At 38.0% G+C, this 18,596-nt stretch overlaps 1 protein-coding gene across 10 annotated transcripts in view; it reads right to left on the minus strand.

Moving 5' to 3' along the window:
- Positions 1 to 18,596, minus strand: part of Zmynd11 (zinc finger MYND-type containing 11) — a 135,482-nt gene that overhangs the window by 73,584 nt on the left and 43,302 nt on the right. For 9 of the 10 annotated variants that reach the window (XM_045151965.1, XM_045151962.1, XM_004662197.2 and 6 more), the window contains exon 2: positions 8,035 to 8,169. In XM_045151965.1, the coding sequence (XP_045007900.1) occupies positions 8,035 to 8,150 (116 nt within the window). In that variant the 5' untranslated portion in view covers positions 8,151 to 8,169. Of the gene's footprint in view, positions 1 to 842; positions 958 to 8,034; positions 8,170 to 18,596 lie in introns of those variants that run through there. The other variant, XM_045151968.1, reaches the window with a different exon arrangement.

The raw sequence follows: 18,596 nt of genomic DNA on the forward strand, positions 1-18,596 counted from the left end.
TAGACAAACCAAACTTTGACTCGCTTCTTGGCCTCCCCAAGGCCTTCCAAATTCTCTCTGTGGCTTTCCCTCAAACAAGCTCTGTGGTGTTCTAAGTCAATACACACAGGATAAAACACTCTGCGCTTCACTTTCCCTATCTGTTGACAGTGCTGTACTACTCCTTGATGGTCATCCATGCTTTCGTATGCCTCATCTTTATGTTTTCTTCACACTGTGCAAAAAAGAAGTTAAAAAATACAAACTCAAGGATCCAAGGCAGAAGGAAACATAAGATTTGAAATTCATTAATAAATGAATTCATTGTGGACTACAGCTACCCAGAATCACTTCTGTATGGCTGTTACAATGTGAAATAGATATTGATAACAGTGATAAAATAGACTTACCACCCATTAGACATAAAGACTGAAATAAGAGTACAGTAAGGAAATGCTGTGAGCACTACTTGGGATTGCATAACCAGGGTAGTAACATTAATGGATAGTTTTTAAATTTTTTATTATTTATTTATTTATTTTGTGAGGTAGGGTCTCACTCTAGCCCAGGCTAACCTAGAATTCACTATGAAGTCTTAGGCTGGCCTCCTACCTCTGCCTCCTAAGTGCAAGGATAAAAGATGTGTACCACCATGCCCAGCATAATTTATATTTTTAAAGAGGTTACTTAGGCAATGTTCATTCTCAGACTCTCCTAGAATTCTGAGAGAATAAAAATTGACAGACATAGCAAAATTTTGCTTAAAGGTTCCTGGGAATCTGGTTTTACACAGTTAAGTTCTAATAAATAAACGTGTACTGAAGTACAACTTCTAAGTCAACCTATGCATGAAGAGGACTTACAGTTTAGTTTAGGTATATCTGTAGCGACAGGAAGAAGTCCAGAAGAACTCAGAAATGTCAATGCCAAACATGTCACAAGAGGTCTGAGGTCACATTTTCTAACTGTGATTTGACCCTAAAGTAAGCAATACATGTAATTAATTGATGCCCTAACCTGAAATAGTTAACTTGAATGGGACTAGTCTACCATCCAACGTTAGTCTAATCATGCTAGTCACCATGTAACCAGCCTTAGAAACACAAAGTCAGCTATTCATGAAGAGAAGGAAACCTAAAAAGCAACTTCTTCAATTGCCTCTTACACAGCAGTCAATAAAAAGGAAATTTTCTTCCTCCAAAAATACTGTCTAGCCATTAATGCCTGTAAAGATGAACAGAAAATCCATACCCCTTTCAAAAGCATGTGTTTAAACTATGTTATGAAACTACTTACAATAATTATGAGCCTCTAATGCCAAGTTATAATTACCCAAATGATACGCAAATATTGTGGACTAAAGAGGAAAAGGAAATAGCACACACCTTATTTTTACTGGACTATAATAATAGAGATGGCATTTATAGAAAAAGTACTAGGGCTGGAGAAACGGTTTAGTGGTTAAGGCACTTGCCTGTGAAGCATAAGGACTTAGGCTTGATTCTCCAGTACCCATGTAAGCCAGATGCACAAGGTTGTGTATGCATTTGGAGTTCGTTTGCAATGGCTGGAGGCCCTGGCACACCAATTCTCTCCCTCTCATGAGTAAATACAAACATAAAATATATCTCAAAAAATTGTTTTTTAAAAAAGAAACATACGAATAGTCACTGGACCTTCAGAGTCAAAGTTCAAGTCTCACTTCTGTGAGTGATCCTGTTGTCATTGGGCCTTCATCTTTTGGCTTTTTTGTTGTTGTTTGTTTGTTTTTTGAGGTAGTATCTCGCTCTGGCCCAGGCTAATCTGGAATTCACTATGTAGTCTCAGGGTGACCTCAAATTCATGGCAATCTTCCTACCTCTGCCTCCTGAGTGCTGGGATTAAAGGCATGAACCTTTCTGACTATCTTCACAGCTAACCCTAAGCAAAGTACTCCATTTAATTTTTTTTAAAAGATAAAATGACTCATTTGTATCAATTTCAAATGATTAAGCACCACAAAATATCCTTCAGTTTCTACAAATACACAGACAAGCCCAAATTTACTTGTGCTGGTGACTCTCATACCATGTCTTGGGTGAATACTATCCTTTTCCTAAACACCTCTCTCCCTTAATGACCATGCTTATATCTATCTTCCTCCCCTCCCCCAAAGTAGGGTTTCACTCTAGCTCAGATTTACCTGGAATTCACTATGTAGTCTCTGTGACCTTGAATTTGTAGTGATTCTCCTACCTCTGCTTCCTGAGTGCTGTATTAAAGGCATGCGCCACCATGCCCAGCCATACCTATCTTTTCTTAATGAAACCTTTTCTTAACGAACTCCAACTTTGCTTCATAAAAAAAATTCCGACACTTACACACTTCCCAAATGAGAACATTTGTGGAAATCAAACTGACAAACATTTAAATTAGAGGGATGGACTCAACATTCATCAAAAAGTAAAAACAAATCCCTATTTTTTTTTATTTCATCCTAGCTATTTTAGTAAAAACACTTTCCCATATCAAAATAATAGTATTCTTGGATATTATTTTTTTTTATATTTTTATTTATTTATTTATTTGATACAGACAGACACAGAGAAAGAGGCAGACAGAGAGAGAATGGACGCGCCAGGGCCTCCAGCCACTGCAAACGAACTCCAGACGCATGCGCCCCCTTGTGCATCTGGCTAACGTGGGTCCTGGGGAACCGAGCCTCGAACCGGGGTCCTTAGGCTTCACAGGTAAGCGCTTCACCGCTAAGCCATCTCTCCAGCCCTTGGATATTATTTTTAAACTATTTGAAATATTCAATAAATCACAACAGTAATTCTCTAACTTACAGTACCTTTTCTACTACTTTCTAGAATATAACACTAGCAATTAAATAAAGTAGGAAAAGCCGGGTGTGGTGGTGAATACCTTTAATCCCAGCACTCAAGAGGCAGAGGTAGGAGGATCACTATGAGTTCAAGGCCACCCTAGACTACATAGTAAATTTCAGATCAGCCATGGCTAGAGTGAGACCCTACCTCAAAAAGCCAATAATTAAAGAAGGAAAATTGAAAAGGGTGATAAAAAGGACATAGAAGGTTCTGAGTAGGTATGCTGACAACTCCATGAGTCACTACTGATGCAAACACAGAAAGTTACATATCACCAGAATCCAGTGGAACCACTAAAATGGTAGCTCCCACCTAAATGGAGGTAGGGCAATCATAATTTTGAGACTTGCCTTAGCTACAAAGTGAGTTCAAGCCAGCTTAAGCTATATAATAAGATCGTGTCTCAAAAAACAAAGGGCTGAAAAAATGGCTCAGCAGTTCAGAGCACTTCCTGTATAGGCATGAGGGCCTGAGGAGGCCTGAAAGACCGCTGGACCCACATTAACAGCTAGGTGTGGCCACACATGTCCATAATCCCAGTCCCATAGGGGAGTAGAGTCCTAAGGATCACCAGAGCTGCCCCCCCACACAAAAAAAAGGCAAGTTCTGAAATTAGTAGGATATGCAGCTCAAGTAAGAATGGTTAGAAAAGTGATAAAGCGGGACACCCAATGTTGTGCTTCACAAATGGGGTGCCACACTGACACATGCACACACCCACATTCACACAAGGGGAAAAAAACAAGGGCTAGATAGGTAGGTGGTAGAGCACTTGCCTAGCAGGTACAAAGCCCTAGATTCAACTCCCAGCACTGAAATTTTAAAAGATAGGTGGGACAAATGTTTAGAATGCAGATAAATTCTCCTATTTTAATATAGAAATAAGGACGTGATTACCATCCCATAGAGTTCATAGGGTCCATTATCTGGATGTGGGGTCTAAATGTCTAAAACACTATGAGTTCTACTTATTGAATTTTTTTTCAAAAACTGTATTATAAGTAATACTGTATTAATGAGTCCGTGAGTACTAATGAGTCTACGAGCTGAAGAGGATATTACTGTTGCTTACAATATGACTAGAATTATACATAATCATAAAGAGACATGTATCTTTAGAAGGGATTTGGTTATGAGTATTGATTTTAGCTGTTGTTGTTGTTTTTTTTACTTTAGAAAACAACCACTATTGGCTATTGCCAAAGCTCTTGGTTGCCCAACAGAGCTAGATGGTAAGACCCTACTGCTGAAGACACCACATGTTTGGGGCTACAGGACACTAAGAAATCAAGCTGGAGCTGAGCTGTAAGCTTCCTGCCAGTTGACTAGCTGCCATGATTCTATAAAGAGCTCACAGTGGCTAATGTTACCTACATAAGGCCTGTGTAACAGGAGAAAAAAAAATGATGGCATTAAAAATCAAAGACACTTGTTGGAAAGAACAGATTCAGTGGAGGGGAACTGGAGAAGAGAAACATAGAAGGAGGTAGTTGAGGAGATTATAATCATAGTATATTGTTTATATGTACAGAGGCTATCAATAAAGTTTTAAAAAGTTAAAATAAAATTTTAAAAAAGAAATAACCACTGACTTTGGTAACAATTCTTGCTTGTTTTAAGAAAAATCATTAGATGGTTGTGAACTGTGAAGATTATGAACATAGCTTTTGAGTTTCAAAGATACTTTGGATAACATATTCAACAAAATTAACTAATGAGGAATCATGTGAATCCCCAAAAGAAAAAAGAAGTTCCAGAGCTACAGAACAAGATGGGTAGAAATGAAACAGCCATGCCATACTCACTGGGAAGCACAGGAGCCCACCTGAGAAGGGTAGTGGTGACAGGGTAAGGGCCATACACTCCCATTTTCAGATGCCAGTGACTCATGCATTCACAGGAAAGCCTTCAGGGGCTGGAGAATAATGTGTCCTATGGATGCTCAGAATTAAGTAGCTGAAGCTTCTTTCAGGACAAAGCCACATGTTTAGTGATATGTCAGGGATAAAAGTACCAATACAACTAAATTTAAAGACCTGCACTGTAAGAACTGGTAGTTCCACAGAAAAGGGAGAGAAAGGGAACAAGTGACAGTAAATGACCATGAGAGCCCCAGGAAACCTGAGGAAACATGAGGTATTATTCTGGCAATTCATAAAACATGGCTCAGAAAGGAACTTTAGAGTCACAGATATAGGGAAAGTATTGAGCACCATCTTCCCCAGATATGAGATCAGGAGAACCGACTTTATACAGAAACAACTCAAGGGAGAAGCACAGTAGATGAAGAAGCTGTGAGCACACTGGCAGAATCTTCCCCCAGAGCAGGAAAACCATAATCTACTTCAAACATAAGGAAAGGCAGGAAGACAATGACATAAGATACAAAATCTCTAAACTGAATTAGAAAAATCTCAGAGATTAGTTGAACTTTAAAGTGAATGAAGAAAATTACTTCAGAAGTAAAGTCTACATCAGAAAGCTCATAGGAGTGAATACACACAGCTGATATCCTAAACAGAAGTTGCAAAGAAGGAAAATATTAAAAACTAAAAAAAAAAAAAAAAGAGTTGAAAGAACTCAACAGAAAATTATAAACAAAAGACAGGAAAACAAGTTCCAGTACACTACGAGAAGCTATCAAATAATAAAAGTGAACAGTGGTGTATACATGTATATATACAGAATAATATAAACTAAGGGATACATCATATGTGGACTTAAGTATGTCAAATGTATTTAAGTATATGAGTACCAAAAGACTCAAACAGATTGGCTATCAATAAAGGGTGTTATTTTAAAAAGTAGTAAAGAGAAAGGATGCTTTTCTGGTATGAACAGTGTCACAGAGCGGTCAACAGCAGACAATGAGAGGCTATCCTTACCAGAGCATTTCAATAAAAAAAAAAAAAAGAGAGAGAGAGAAAGAAAGATAAAATAAACTGCTGCCATTTTTCAAACTTCAGTGAGTTACTGAATCTAGCACCACTGGTCACAAACATGGAAACATGTTTCCATGTTAATGAAATAAGGACAAAACAAGCATTCTTGACAAGAATTCTATTACCTTTAATAATACTGATGGTATTATTAAACTCTGAAGACATTTCTATGTTCACACTTGAAGAATTAAGCAGAGCAAGTTGATTGAAAATTAATTTAAGGCTTGAAAAGTACTGACCTTTAATTGTGCAGAACAAGAGGGCATACAGGCTGGAAAGCAAGAGACATACTTTCCTTTCAGAGTCAGATGCCACATCCTAACCAGCCTTAGGCAAGAGCAACAAGCAGGGGTACTAACACTAGCCATACAGCAAGGGCAGCAAAGACTGGACAATCCCTAGACAGCCCCTTCCTCCCTTCTTCAGATGAGACTAATAAAACCATGAACATCTGGTAAATAAATTTATTCATATTGAACAACAATGGTTTGTAAGACATGAAGAAAAATATTCCTTGGTGCCATAACTTAAGTTTTATTAGTAAGGGAAAGATAAAAGATGCTTATCAATAATCCATAATGCAAAACAAGATGTATACAATCCCATTAACAACCTTTATATCTTTTCTTACAGTGTAGCACACATGAATACACATGGGAATTGTCATAAGACAACAGATAAGAGCACTGTTACTATAGAATTTAATTCTCTTACTCCCCCATCAGAAGGTGGTCACCATGTAACAGCAACATTTATGCTAAGAGATTCTGATAACTCCTTAGAGAACTGTTTCTAATCATTTAGAGAAAGACTCCATGGGTCAGAAAGAATATACTGAGAAACTGAAATTGGTTTTGTGACATATGATTGTGAGCTTGAAAATTAAATTCAAAAAAGTTTTATGTCAGCATGCTTCTGGTAAACACTTTTGATATATACAAAGTGTGGTTTTGAAAAGTCTCAATAATATTAAATCCTTTAGTTTTGGTTCTTTGAGACTTTATCTTTCCAGTAAGCGGGTTGAACCTGCAGACCCACACACAGAAGTCAAGCCTTCCAGCTCGAACTGTGTTTCCAAAGCTGCCTGTCAGTTTTACTGCACTTTGTTCTGTATTTAGTTGCCATGCCTCAAAATATTTTCATTATTTAAAAAATACAATAATTAAGTAAATCAGTAAAGTATTTTATTCTTGTTTTCCACATAAGTAAGACCACTGTTTTCTATCTTCCACTAGCCCACAGGAGGTAGGAGCTGTACATAGTTTTAAGGGCAAGTACACAGAGACAGCAGCATACAGCCTCATCCTATCTCCTGTTCCTTCCTTCTTAAACAACCTTTATCATCTTCAAATATGGTGTGTGTGCATGCATGCACATGTGTGTAAATATACATGGAGCTCAATTGTATTTCTTACTAACAAAGGCCAAAAATAGGATTTATATAAGATAGCTTTTATAAGTTATCTGTTTTGTATTTTTATATCTAATGAATATCAAGTAGGATAAGTATGAAGAAATTCTATGTAAATTAACAAAAATTATGCACACATTTTTTGATATGTTGAAAATATATTCCTTTAAAACTTCAGAGAAATAAATATGTCAAAACAAGATCTTAGTTGAAGACTCCCTGGTAGTTAGTACAGAGTAAGTAAAGAGAGGTGTCATCAAGTAGTCTGAGTTTCTCTACTGTAAACCCCTGTCTACCCAGGTAAGCAGCATTAGGAACTAAGAAAGAAAAAGAACTAAAAATGAGTATTTTATATACTTCCTAAAATACAGAATGACTTTTAAAAAATTCTCTTCCTGAGCTCTGAAGAATTTTAACACATACTATGCTCACCCTACCCTGAAATGAGTCATAACCTATGCACAATCTAAGTTTAGACAGCCTTGCTACATACATAAAAGCAAGCGACTGATGACAAGCTTTTTAAATAAGACTTATTTTCCAAGATTTAAAAAAATGCTTATAATTTTAAAACTATTATAAATAGTGCATATTGATATTTCACTTATCTAGTATTTATTTACAAAATTTCCAAATACAAGCTTTCTATTACTTTCTTTTCTTTTCTTTTTTTTTTTTTTTTTGCTAACAACTGTATACTTCTGTGAAGCAAAAAGTGACATCAGTCCTTTGTGAGTCATGGTGAGCAGCACAGCAGATAAAGTGTTTTTGGACCCTTCCCCAAAATCTTGTATGAACTCTTACAAGGATATTTTTGTTTAAATGTACTTACTTTGTAATACGGTCAATGTTGGCAATTTGCTTCTGATTCCTAATAATTTCAATGGCTGCCCAGAGATGCTGGATAGCTTTTGTATCCGCCTGTCGCCTTTTTGTTAAACGTGCCATGACCTGTTTACTTCTTTAGCTGTAGTAATATACAAAAACATAAGGCAAGAAACATGGATTATGGAATGAATTATCAATACCAGTGAGCAACACTTTCAGCACCTTTTGACTTCTGATTGTACTGATATACGATGTAGCACTGTCAGCTTTTTCTACCATTTATATCACATTCTTTATTTCATTCAAACCATCATATACTTCATTACTTCATATAGACTACAATTCTAAAATACAAAACACTTAAAAAGGTATTTTTCTAAAGGACAAGTGGGTACTTTAAACATCAAAAAATATATACTTTATATATCAAAAAATAAAGATATTTAAGGTTTACTGTAAAACATAGAAATATTACAATATAAAATTTCATTTTTACATATGGAATTTAAATGTCCTAATTGGAGTTTCAGTTTATTATAGTCATGGCTTTAGAGATTCCAGTGTTTATATATATAACAACATTAAAAAATAAAGCCATTAGCTGGACATGGTGGCAGCACCCATGAGGCAGAAGTAGGAAGACCACCAGAAGTTTGAGGCCAGCCCCATCTACATAGTAAATGCCAGGCCAACCATGACTACTACATAGTGAAGCCCTGTTTCAAAAGAAAAAAGAAAGAAAGAAAGAAAGAAAGAAAGAAAGAAAGAAAGAAAGAAAGAAAGAAAGAAAGAGAAAAAAAAAACCCACTAATGCATCAATTCATTACTCATTGATTGAGCCACCCATTAATCCCTGAACAGAGAGTACAAGATGCTTTGGAAGTAAAAGGGGAAAGGTCAGAACTGGACTACTAAAAGATGACAAATAGGAACGATCTAGTTCTTGGATATTAACTTCAGGGGTGTTTAATTACATTTTTAGGAAGCATCATTGTTACTTTATTCAAATTTAGTATTGTGGTGAGCTGAAGGTAACAGCCATCACACCTCCAGATACATTTCTAGATGGCTGTCTCCTGGCAATGAGGGTTACAGCCTAGGTGTCTGCTAGATGACAATATTACAAGAAGCCCACAGAATCTTTACTTCATCTTCCATGGACACCCAGCCACAGGGACTCACTGAAATATACAAGGTGGACATCACAATATGTCATGCCAAATTTAAAATTAGACCAGGCACAGGTGTCCAACCTTTTGATACTTTGAGATATAATATTGTCACTTAAAATACATCGAGGCAAATGAGGGCCTTAATTTGGACCCACCTGATAAGCTCTTAAGTTTGGGGTAAGCAGGAAGTTGGGCCCTGTGCACCATCTTGAGTCGAATTTGCTATCTTTTTTTTTTAAATAAAATATTTTTAATGATTTATTTGAGAGACAGAATGAGTACAGGCATGTCAGGGCTTCATGCCACTGCTAACAAAATCCAGGGGCATGTGCCACTTTGCATCTGGCTTTAGATGGGTACTGGAGTATTGAACCCAGACCATCAGGTTTTGCAAGTAAGTACCCTTAACCACCGAGCCATTCTCTCCAGTCCTGACTTTACTGTCTTTGAGAAGACAGTGAATGGAGAAAACTTACTCTGAGCACTCTTCCATATCTCCTGACTGGCTGAGAGGGATATTAGGACATCTGTTTTCCTGTTCCTCTTCATTCTTTTCACAGCCAACTTAGTCCCCTTCCTTTCCTGGCCAACCTAAATTAGACCTGCAAGGCCACCAAAGCTTATCTTGACAAGTACCACTTTACAGGAGCCTGAGGTGAGCCAGGCCCCTGAAGGTATTTCTGAATGGCCCATTTCTCTCCCCGTTATTTCTAGTAGCTTCCACCTCTGCTGTTCACCAAAAACAATTTATAAAACAATGTCAGTACTTATGTTTTAAAGAAAATCTAAGGGAAATCAGTTAGTTTGAGATAAACTTAGACTTATAACTAAAAGACAATGAAGGGCTGGAGAGATGTCTTAGTGGTTAAGGCAAGTGCCTACAAAGCCAAAGGACGCAGGTTCAATTCCCCAGAACCCACATAAGCCAGAAGCACAAGATGGTGCATGCATCTGGAGCTTGTTTGCAGTGGCTTGAGGCCCTGGCATGCCCATTCTATCTCTGTGTCTGTCTCTGCCTCTTTCTATCTCTCAAATAGATAATGGAAATTTCTTTAAAAAAAAAAAAAGGGCTGGAGAGATGGCTTAGCGGTTAAGCGCTTGCCTGTGAAGCCTAAGGACCCCGGTTCGAGGCTCGGTTCCCCAGGTCCCACGTTAGCCAGATGCACAAGGGGGCGCACACATCTGGAGTTTGTTTGCAGAGGCTGGAAGCCCTGGCGCGCCCATTCTCTCTCTCTCCCTCTATCTGTCTTTCTCTCTGTGTCTGTCACTCTCAAATAAAAAAAAATAATAAATAAATAAATAAATAAAAAGAGAGATAGGCCTGGAGAGATGGTTTAGCAGTTAAGGTGCTTGCCTGCAATGCCTGAAAACTTTTGTTTGCCTCTGCAGGTCCCACATAAGCCAGATACACAGTGGCACAAGCATACAATGTCACACATGCACACAACGGGGGACACACGTCTGGAGTTCATTTATAACAAGTGAAGGCCATGGTGTGCCCATTCTCTCTCTCAAATAAATATTTTTCTTTTTTTTTTTTGAGGTAGGGTCTCACTCTAGCCCAGGCTGACCTGGAATTCACTATGTAGTCTCAGGGTGGCCTCGAACTCATGGCGATCCACCTACCTCTGCCTCCCAAGTGCTGGGATTAAAAGCATACACCACCATGCCCGGTTCAAATAAATTTTAAAAAGAAAGATGACGAAAATTCCAACTACAACTTCTGAGTACTTCTACCTTAGAGAGTAATCACTATATGCAACCCCTTGCTTCATTGTGCTTGGACAAGAGAGGCAGCTCAAGAATGTGTGAGCCAAGGTAATGAATTTACTGGCAAGACTGTGAAGCAACCACAAAGTGACATCTCACACAGAACTGCAAAGGTAGAACTAGTCCTGTCAGATTGCACAAAACCAATTTTGTATTGTTCAAATTATGAGAACAAACTCTTGGTTATCCTTATACACTTAAAAATATCACACAATGGGGCTGAAAAAATTGCTCAGTGGTTAAAGGCACTTGCTTGCAAAGTCTGACAGCCTGGGTTCAATTCTCCAGAACCCACATGAAACCAGATGCACAAAGTGGCATATGCAACTAGAGTTTGCATGCAGTGACAAGAAGCCCTGATGTGCCCATAAAGATGCTTGCTTGAAAAGCCTGCTGACCAGATTCAATTCCCAAGTACCCACATAAAGCAAGTTCTACAAAGTGGTAGGTCCTGGTACACCCATGCATGTTCTCTCTCTCTCTCATTAAAAAAAAAAAAAAAAAAAAAAAAGGAGGGCTGGAGAGATGGCTTAATGGTTAAGCGCTTGCCTGTGAAGACTAAGGACCCCAGTTCGAGGCTCAATTCCCCAGGACCCACGTTAGCCAGATGCACAAGGGGGAGCACGCATGTGGAGTTTGTTTGCAGTGGCTGGAGGCCCTGGCGTGCCCATTCCCTCTCTATATATGCCTCTTTCTCTCTGTGTCTGTTGCTCTCAAATAAATAAATAAAACTAAACAAAAAAATTAAGAAAAAAACTATACACTGCCTAGGTTGTTTACAGTACTATGGATGCTATAATGAAGTTTTAAAAAATGTAGTAAATGGTGATCCTTGCCAGAAAGTAGCAAAACTGACAGAGAAAATGTGACAAATACAATGTAAGGTCATGTGTGACATATAGATAGTCTAAAATGCTATGGGAATTCAGAAAAGGGTCAAACTACTTCTAGCTTAGGTAAATTTTAAGCAGATAAAAATGAAGAGCAGGGCTGGAGAGATGGCTTAGCGGTTAAGCGCTTGCCTGTGAAGCCTAAGGACCCCGATTCGAGGCTCGGTTCCCCAGGTCCCACGTTAGCCAGATGCACAAGGGGGCGCACGCGTCTGGAGTTCATTTGCAGAGGCTGGAAGCCCTGGCGCACCCGTTCTCTCTCTCTCTCCCTCTATCTGTCTTTCTCTCTGTGTCTGTCACTCTCAAATAAATAAATTTAAAAAAAAAATGAAGAACACTGTAAAATGTAAGGAATATATAGAAAAACATAAATGCAAATGTTTAATTTCTTAATAACTGTTTAAAGCAAAGGTTAATTGATAGGTGTAATCAGGTATATAATATATATATAAAAACTTAACATGACAACCATACCATAAAAGAAGGAATAAGAATTATATTACTGTAAATGGTTTATATATTGTGTGAAGTAACATCACACTAACACAAGTATGATACAATAAAGGATCATGCTGTAACTTGTAACAACAACATTACAGAATAATGTAATACCGAAAGTTAACATTACTATAATTATAAAAAAAAAAAATTGTGAAAATGCAGGCTATTCGCTGGACCTGGTAGTTTAAGGCTGTAATGTCAGCTACTCAGGAGGCTGAAGCAGGAGAATTACAGTATCAAGGGCTGCCTGGCCAACATAGTGATACCCTGTCCCTTTTCAAATAGTGATATTTAATTAAGAATAATTTACGAGCCGGGCGTGGTGGCGCACGCCTTTAGTCCCAGCACTCGGGAGGCAGAGGTAGGAGGATCGCCGTGAGTTCGAGGCCACCCTGAGACTACATAGTGAATTCCAGGTCAGCCTGAGCCAGAGTGAGACCCTACCTCAAAAAAAAAAAAAAAAAAAAAAAAAGAATAATTTACAAGCCGGGCATGGTGGCTCACGCCTTTAATCCCAGCACTCAGGAGGCAGAGGTAGGAGGATTGCCATGAGTTCAAGGTCACCCTGAGATGACAGAGTTAATTCCAGGTCAGCCTGGACCAGAGTGAGACCCTACCTCGAAAAACAAACAAACAAACAAACAAAAAAGAATAATTCACTCATAGATATAGAAAAATATAATAGGAAAGCTATTATTTTAAAATATTAAAATAGTAAGTATTACCTCTACAAGGAATGTCACATATTCCTTAAAGTTATTAAAATCAAGATTAAGGGGTTGGAAAGATGTCTGGGCACCCTATTGCTGAAGACTCCATCCGCAGCTGACGCGTAAAATGGAATGACATGGCTGGAAGCCAGGAGAGAGTCAGTCCCCAGACAGTCAGCGTGTCTAGTGCCAGAAGGCGCTACATAGGCGACTGGGGGAAATGACCAAGATCTGTCCAAGCAACACATTGCTTAACCTAATTAGCAACAAATAACCGGATGTGATGCCCACACAAGTGCAATAGTGGTACACAGCCATGGTGAGGAATCAATTGCTCTTGATTTGGCTAACTGATCCACTCAGTGGTACTAGACCCATAGCTGGAGCTGGGAAACAAGTCAGAATCATACCCAAACACAAGCCCACTCTACAATATCAAGCTACCATCAATCACGGGGTATAAGAGGGTCTAAACCTACCATACTGTCTATCAAAAAAGTAAGTGTTATCTCAATTTTCCGGGTGCTAACTTACTCTCTGTTGGAGAATCTGCTTCTCTTTTCCAAATAGATGCAGATCCTAAGAAAAGAGCTGCCCCAACATACCTCAAAAGGGGCCCAACTGAAACTAAGGACAACTGGCGAAATAAGCAAGGGTGATGTTTTCCTGTGAACCAGATACCAGCACAAAGGGGAAGGAGATCAACGCAGAGAAAAATCAACTCCTACCAAATCAGAGAGCCAGAGCCTCAGAGGCCCCCAACACCTCAGCACTGAAGCAGACCAAAAATGAACCCAACATGGCTCAGGGAAATTTTGCGGAAGAGGGTGCGGAAAGAATGTCAGAGTCACATGTTGGGTCATGATTTGCAGAGACATTTATCATACCAATAACTGGGGGCTAACTCCACAATGCATGACCCATTTCATTAACAAGGAGGGTCCAATGGGAGGGGGTAGATCACAGATGAGCCTAAATAATGGTACCAAACTGCCTGTATTTACTGAAAAGAAAACTAATAAATTAAAAAAAAAAGAAAAGAATAAAGTCACATGTAAACATTTTATTGGTGAACTGGTAAGAAGAGAATTAGGGACTAATGATTAAAGAAAAATTAATATAATATGCAAAATAATTAAAACTACAAAGATAAAATAAATTTCGTAATTTTTCCAGAAAAAAAAAAAAGATGTCTGGGCAGTTAAAGGTACTTGCTTGCAAAACCTGATGGTCTGGGTTTAATTCCCTAGTACCCACATAAGGCCAAATGCACAATGTGACACATATATCTGGAGTTTGTTGGCAATGGCAAGAGACCCTGGTGTGCCCATATACCTTCTCTCTCTTTCCTCTCTTTCAAATAAATAATACTTTTAAAAATCAAGATGAAAGGATGAAGCAATGCTATACCTCACAAAAGCAAAGATAAAAATCAAAGATTTCTGAGATCTACATAAACAAGATTATAGAAGTGGACACACCTGTCATTAAGTTGTACCATGAGCAGGATGATCAACCGTTACAGGAGTCCAAGAAGAATACTGCCAACAATGCAAGCCAAATCCCAAATCAAGCGAATACAGTAAAGTGTGTGACATATTATAAAAGTACTAAAAACAACTTAACCTATTAACACAAGATTTTTTAAGTACAACCATCCACATCCTTTGTGATACTGGGGACTGAACTCAGAGCCTCATGCATGCTCACTCAATGTTGTAGTCAGTTCCACGTTGCTGGAATGAACATCCAAACCAGGCCCACTTTAGAGGAGGGAGTTTATTTCAAGCTTACAGACCCAGGGGAAGTTCCATCAGTGGTAGAAGAAGCTGCTTCCATAATTCCAAGTAGAGAGAAACCAGCCAACATTAAAAGCAACAAGCACAAACTCAGCACCAAGCAGCAAGGGGGACCCAGGCAGAGCTCAGACCTCACTGCCTACCTTTTGGCTGAAATTCAGATTGTCCTCAAACACACTTTGGGGTTGGACCCCAGGATTCATGCTCAGAGATACCTCTTCCAGGTAGGCAGCTGGAAATCCAAGTTACAAGCCTTAATAAAACAACTGAGTCTATGGAGGACATACACTGAAATTATCACCCTCAGCAAGCCCTCTACTACTGACCTCCAGCTCTATTCCTCAAAGGTTTCTTTCTTAGGAAGTCTCAATGCATTCACTCATTTCACATATATTCCACAAGTGCTAGTTATACACTAGAGTTGTATAGTAAAGAGCAGAGCAGGGCAAACAAAATCCTGTCACCTAATAAATTTCATTAACAATGACTAGACAGAAGAAAATAGCAACTGGGCATGTGTCAAGAAAATCTTCAGAAAGTATTTTCTTAGGTCTGATATTAAAGACAGATGATCATTAGAAGCCCTTATTGATGTGTCCACACCAAACTTCAGTTTTCTCTTCCCTAAGTATATATTACTAGCTCATGCCTGCCAAGTGTGAATCACTAGTAGTAAACTGCACTACCTACAATCCACCAATATGGCCCAAACCTCCCAGCTCTATCCCTTTACGTAAGCAATTCTCTGCACCTGTCTCTTTATTACTGATTAAAAATCTCCCACTTTCTGGGCTGGAGAGATGGCTTAAAAGTTAAGGCCTTTGCTTGCAAAGCCAAAGTTTCCACTCCCCAGGAACCATGTAAGCCAGATGCACTAGGGTGTGCATGCACCTATAGTTCCTTTGCAGTGGCTAGAGGCCCTGGCGCACCCATTTTCTCCCCCTGCCCCACCTATTTCTGTATCTCTCTCTCAAATTAATAAATAAAAATAAAATTAAAAGAATTTCCCACCTTTAGTACTTAAATGCAAACCTCTCTGAACAACCTTTTCTCCTAGAATAAAACTCAATTGTCTTTTGTATGTTAATGACAATTTGTTCATACACTGCTTAAAATTTTATTGCTTTATTTTATTTATTTATTTAGTAATTAATTATAAGTTCCTCAAAGGGGCTGGAAACATGGCTCAGTGTTTAAGGTGCTTGCCTGCAAAGGCTAACAACCTGAGTTCAACTCCCCAGTACCCACGTAAAGCCAGATGCACAAAGTAGTGTATGCATCTGGAGTTCGTTCACAGTGGCCAGAGAACCTGACATGCCCATTCTCTCTCCTCTTTTCTTTCTCTCTTCTCTCTGCCTGAAAATAAATAAATAAATAAATAACTTCAAAAAATAAATTCTTCAAAGGACATGCCTCACTTATTTCTATACCAAATGTCTTACCAGGTACCTAGCACAGTTTTGTTTTTAATTTTCATTTAGTTATATTTGCAAGGAGAAAGAAAAAGGGAAGGCAGAGAATGGGCATGCCAGGAAAACTCCAGATGCATATACCACTTTGTGCACCTGGCTTTACGTGGGTGCTAAGGAACTGAACCCAGGCCAGTAGGCTTTGCAAGGAAATATCTTTAACTACCGAAGTATCCCTAGCATAGTTTTGAGCATGCTAAGCTTTTGATAAGAAATTAAGTTTTCCAGCTACAGTATAAAAATAAGACCCCAAAATGAACCTTCATCTATGTTGTAGTAAAAACTAAAACCTCAAAAAGAAATATCAGAATCTGTATAGAAACCATTAATATAGTCCTTAGTTTTTGTTCTGCTTCAACACACAAATAATTTAACCAATGCCTTCTAGCAAACATGGCTCTTTAGGAAGTGATTCTCAAGAGGACAGTAGATTAAAAAGTAAAACTTCCAAGTAATGCTAATGAACTCTAAGGTGATACTTATATTCTGTCCCAAGAAAACCAGATTTACCACAATACCATCTATAAAAATGTTCTTGTCTCACATCACACTTCTCTGAAAACATAACAACTTGAGAAATAATTTTAAAAATAAGACCATTAATTGGTAATAAATAAATGTATGAAAACTGTGTTGTAATAGAAGGAATGATAATCACAATAGTAGAGAGAACAGAACAGGTGAAGGAACAGAAACTTGGAGAAAAACGGCAAATCACTGCACCATTCAAGGTGTCTAAACTAATTCTAGTGGTGGGTTCAAGGTTTTGGCTTATTTTATTGCATTAAACATTCAAAAATTTTCTGCCAAACATTACATAAAATTAAAAGTATACTTCTATTTTTTTCAAAATGAACTTTTCCTCAAGTCTATTAGCAATTTTAAATTAATATTCATAATTTAACATTTCTGTATTCTCTTTTTCTTTGTTTTTATTGATTTACTCCAGGCTGGCCTGAAACTCAGTATGTAGCTGAGGTTGGTTTGAACTCCTGATCTTCCTGTCTCTATCTCCCAAGTTCTTGATTTACAGACACATGCCACCACAGCTTATATATTAGTTATTCACAAAACACTTTCCTCTTTATCTTTTAACAAACATCACATAAAATAATGCCATATATATATAGTATATATAGTAGGTGTGTATTTATTTTTTCCTTTATAATTGCTTTTTTGTACTTCAATAATCAGATCAGAAAATAATTGTATTTTCCTATAGTTTTCATAATACTAACTTAAACTAGTGGAATTTTAAGTTATTCTTAATGTATTTTATTATTTAGGTACTGGGTTCATACCAAGGGTTGGTAGAAAAGGCTGTTCTGTATACTCCTTTCACCACATAGGTCCAACCACTGTCATAATCACCATGTGTCAGTTGAGTGAAGAAACTGGTTAAGACTATGCAAAACATGGTCACAGTCTAAGTCACTCCTGGTGTGCTTGTTCTATGGGTCTTGGTGTGTTCCTAACAACTAGCACAACCTAACAATGCAGTATCACTTCACTGCCTTAAAAAGTCCTGTATTCTACCTATTAATCTCTTCCTTCCCCTCCAACCTCTGGTAACCTTTTTTTTTTTTTTCTGGTAACCTTTTTAATCTCTCTACAGTTTTGTCTTTTCCAGAATAAAATATAGTTTAAGCTATATAGACTTTTTAAATGTTTGCTTCTTTACTTAGTAATATTTTCTTATATTTTTTCCATGTCTTCTCTTAGCACAATAGCACTTTTCTGAATTAAGATTCCATTGCCTGGATATAACAGTTTACTTTCCCAACTACTTACTCAAGGCCATCCTGACTGAAGACTGCATACAAGTTTTAGCAACTATAACAAATTGCTACAAAAATCAACAAGCAATTTTTATGCACACGTAAGCTTTCAGTTCACATGGGCAAATAACAAACACCCTCACTGCTCAACTATATGGCAAGTGTGGTAAGAGTTCATTTTGTTTTGCAACAACAGTAACAACAAGACAATCAAACAAACAAACAAATAAAAAACCCAGCAATAAAACCTGCTAAACTATCCTGCAATGAACGTTTGTGTTTGCTCCTCCCAGCAAGGCACGGAAGTTCCTGCCAGCACTGGGGTATCAGTGCTCTGGACTTGGGTAACAGGTATGGAGTAGTATTTGATGTGTTGATTTTCTATTCCCTAAGAAGACACTGAACAGCTTCTCATTTTTGGTAGGTCTGTCATTTCATATATGCTTTGGTATAGTATCCATCCAGGGGTTTTCCCTT

Source organism: Jaculus jaculus, chromosome 6 (assembly GCF_020740685.1).
Source record: "Jaculus jaculus isolate mJacJac1 chromosome 6, mJacJac1.mat.Y.cur, whole genome shotgun sequence".
In the NCBI taxonomy this organism is placed as follows: domain Eukaryota; kingdom Metazoa; phylum Chordata; class Mammalia; order Rodentia; family Dipodidae; genus Jaculus; species Jaculus jaculus.